Below are 2,946 nucleotides of genomic sequence, written 5' to 3' on the forward strand. Positions count from 1 at the left end.
AGGTGTGCAAGATGGAGCGTGTGCATGGGCGCCCCCCCCCGTGATTCAACTCATTTTTCTCTTTTTATTTGGACATTATCCGGCCAACAATTTTGGGTTCGAGACGTTTAGTACATACGATTGGCTCGTTTCTTCTGACACGCAACAGCAGCATATATAGTCGAGGTTTTTTTTTATCTTTGGCGCTTTTAACTCGCAATCTTTCCTCCGGATATATCAAGTGGCCTATTTATTTTTTTTTTTTATTTTGATGAATTTCCTGAAGATTTTTGCTTTCTTCGAAGTAATGTGTGGGGACCCGTCAGACCCCATCAAAGATTCAATGACCCAGTGTGTGTGGCAATACATGAATTGACACACACGCACGAAAAAAAATCATCTCAGACCCCCCCCCCCAAAAAAAAAACCACCATGGGGAAAAAAAAGAGAGTACTGGTTTTACTAGTGCACGAGAAGAGAGAGAGAGAGAGAGAGAGAGAGAGAGAGAGAGAGAGACCGCACGCGCGTGTGCGTGTGGGGGGGTCGGGAGGGGACAGGGGTCACGACAGAATCTCGCGACATCTCCGGGAAAAGCCGAACGCGTTGCCCGCGAGTTCACCGGAAAGCGCCGAAAAGCCGAAGAGCGGCGCAGGCTGCGTCAAACAATAGCCCCGCCCCTAACTCCCTCCCTCCCGCCCTCATTCCTCGTTTTAAACATGGCGGCCATGTCCACTCTCCCAACTAACGTCCTGCCGCCTGCGAATTGACTCGGCCTCGCTCGGCCGACGGTGTTCCTTTTCTCCCCGCTCTCGGATGCCAACGTCGACCGCCTCGTCGCCGACACCTGACTCCGAGCCCCGCCCGGGCCGCCGACCGCTGTAGCACTCCGCAGAGGGGGCCCCCCTCGCTTCGTCGGCATCTATTTTGGAGCCCAAGCGGCAGCCTGGAAGTCAAAGGCCTCCTCCGGCCGCCCAGCCGCCTTCCCACGTCCGGAGCGATGGTTTGACACGGAGCCGGTCGAGCCGTCCACAGCGCGAACGATGTGTGAAAACTGCGCCGGGCTGGTGGAGGTTCTGAACGAAAGTGAGGAAAGCGACCTACCTGCTCGCCTTGTAACGCGCGCGCGCACATGTGCACGCGCACTATCAATGTTAGCTTGCCGGCTAACGTTAGCTCCTTGCATCTTCGTGTGTGTGTGTGTGTGTGTGTGTCCAATTATCGCCAGGCAGCCCGGGGCCTTGTTCGTCCGCCAGTCTTGTCAAAACACAAGTGCGAGACAAACGTCCCCCCCCCCCCGGCCAATCCGTCAGTTGTCGACGGCCCCAAACGGTCAAGGGCGAGAAAATGTCGCGGAAACTGGAGAGAGAGGTCTTGTAGAAATGCAAGAGACAGCAAAGTTAGCTGGACAGGCTAGGCCGGCTTAGCCTATTTTGTGTTTTGATGTTTGCCAAGCTCGAGCGTCTCGCCGTCTTTTTTTGTTTTTTTTTTTTTTTTTTTTGGGCCTCTATGACGTGATCGTGGTTGTTTGTGTTTTAGCTGCCGGTTTTACCCCCCAAAAAAGCGGGTAACGTCGACTTATGTCCGACGCGTGAAAAGCTATCGGACAACAACAAAAGAGAAAGAGGGGCGCGCTAGCGTTCAAAGTGTTAACGGACTCGTGCTCTGTTCAGTCCGGATCCATTTTAATAAAAAAACCACGACTAGGTTGAACAGCGGAAGGGCCTTCTCTCTTTGGTTCTCATCTTCTTTCAAATGCAGTTGACAGCCAGAAAACAAACACGTGTGCCACCTGCAACTCTTTCAAAGCAGAACACGCAAAGCTCTCAAATCGGACCCCCTAACTAAATAAGGGGGGAAAAAAAAAAAAGTCCCTGCACGTGTTTCACCAATGTAGACTGAAAGAAGAACCGCAATAGTTTTGAAGCAACACGCTGCGAGATGTAAACACACAAGCCTCAGTCACAACACCGCCAAGGTTGCAGGTGCAGGCGTCGGGTTGCCAAGTCATCACATCAGATGGTCTTGACGGGGAAATCCAGAGTACCGCCTGTCCAGGACGAGACGGAGACCTTGAAAAATGCCCTCTCGAGCGTCGCCACGATAAAAGTAGCTTTCGTCTGAATCGGTGAACCTCGAGCTGCTCTCTGTGCCTTAACGTTTCTGCGGTAATCCATGTCGAAATGCGCAAAAAGTCTGCGGACTTGAGGATCTTACGGTCACTCATGTATTCATGCGCCTGCGCAAACGATGAACTAGGTTGACATGAGTTGAATATTTATATTTGGATGAAACCTTGTCACGTGCAAGGAAAACAAGCTATGACAAATGTGGAACCGCTGGAAGACTTGAAACAGGAGGTGGTCAGACCATGCATGCGAGCGTCCCAATCTGGGGGGGGGGGCGTTGCGGTCGTCAGCTGTGCCTTTCCGTTCGACCGGCGGCTCCATATGTTGCGTGCCGCTGACCTTTGAACCCAGATTTGCTGCGCAGAGACAAAAAGCTGCTTTATGACCTTTCGCCCCCCCCCCCCTGCAAATCATTTGCTCTGCTTCTCTAGGCTTGTGTTTTTTTTTTCGTGAATGAATGGCGAGAGCAGACTCCAAAAAACAATAAATGGAACAGACCCCCCCCCCCAGCTCCGAACAAGAAATTTGATGAGCAACCTGAGCTTCCAACTTGACCCCCCCAAAATGATACCGACCCCTTCCGATGCCTCGCCGAGCCTTTTTGTTTTGAAGTCGCAGCCGACTCGACCGGTCTTCCGTGACTCGCCGCCGCTCCGTTTCTTACCGAGTAAAAGTTTCTTGACCTCGGTGGTGTCGTCGTGTGACCGCGGCGTGCGTTTTGTGCTCGCTCCGCAGTTTCGGACGCAGACGGCAGCGAGGGCGGCTTCCAGCTGAAGAAGGAACATGCGCTGCGAGTGTTGGCTCACATCAGCTCGTGGACGCAGAGGTGAGCCCCCCCCCC

At 53.0% G+C, this 2,946-nt stretch overlaps 1 protein-coding gene across 1 annotated transcript in view; it reads left to right on the forward strand.

Moving 5' to 3' along the window:
* The first annotated feature begins 1,019 nt into the window (after positions 1–1,019).
* Positions 1,020–2,946, forward strand: part of usp34 (ubiquitin specific peptidase 34) — a 47,800-nt gene continuing 45,873 nt past the window's right edge. The window contains 2 exon segments of the mRNA XM_019889635.1: positions 1,020–1,062; positions 2,841–2,931. Of these exon segments, the coding sequence (XP_019745194.1) occupies positions 1,020–1,062; positions 2,841–2,931 (134 nt within the window).

The sequence above is a fragment of the Hippocampus comes genome, unplaced genomic scaffold (assembly GCF_001891065.2).
Source record: "Hippocampus comes isolate QL1 unplaced genomic scaffold, H_comes_QL1_v1.1 scaffold301, whole genome shotgun sequence".
NCBI lineage: Eukaryota > Metazoa > Chordata > Actinopteri > Syngnathiformes > Syngnathidae > Hippocampus > Hippocampus comes.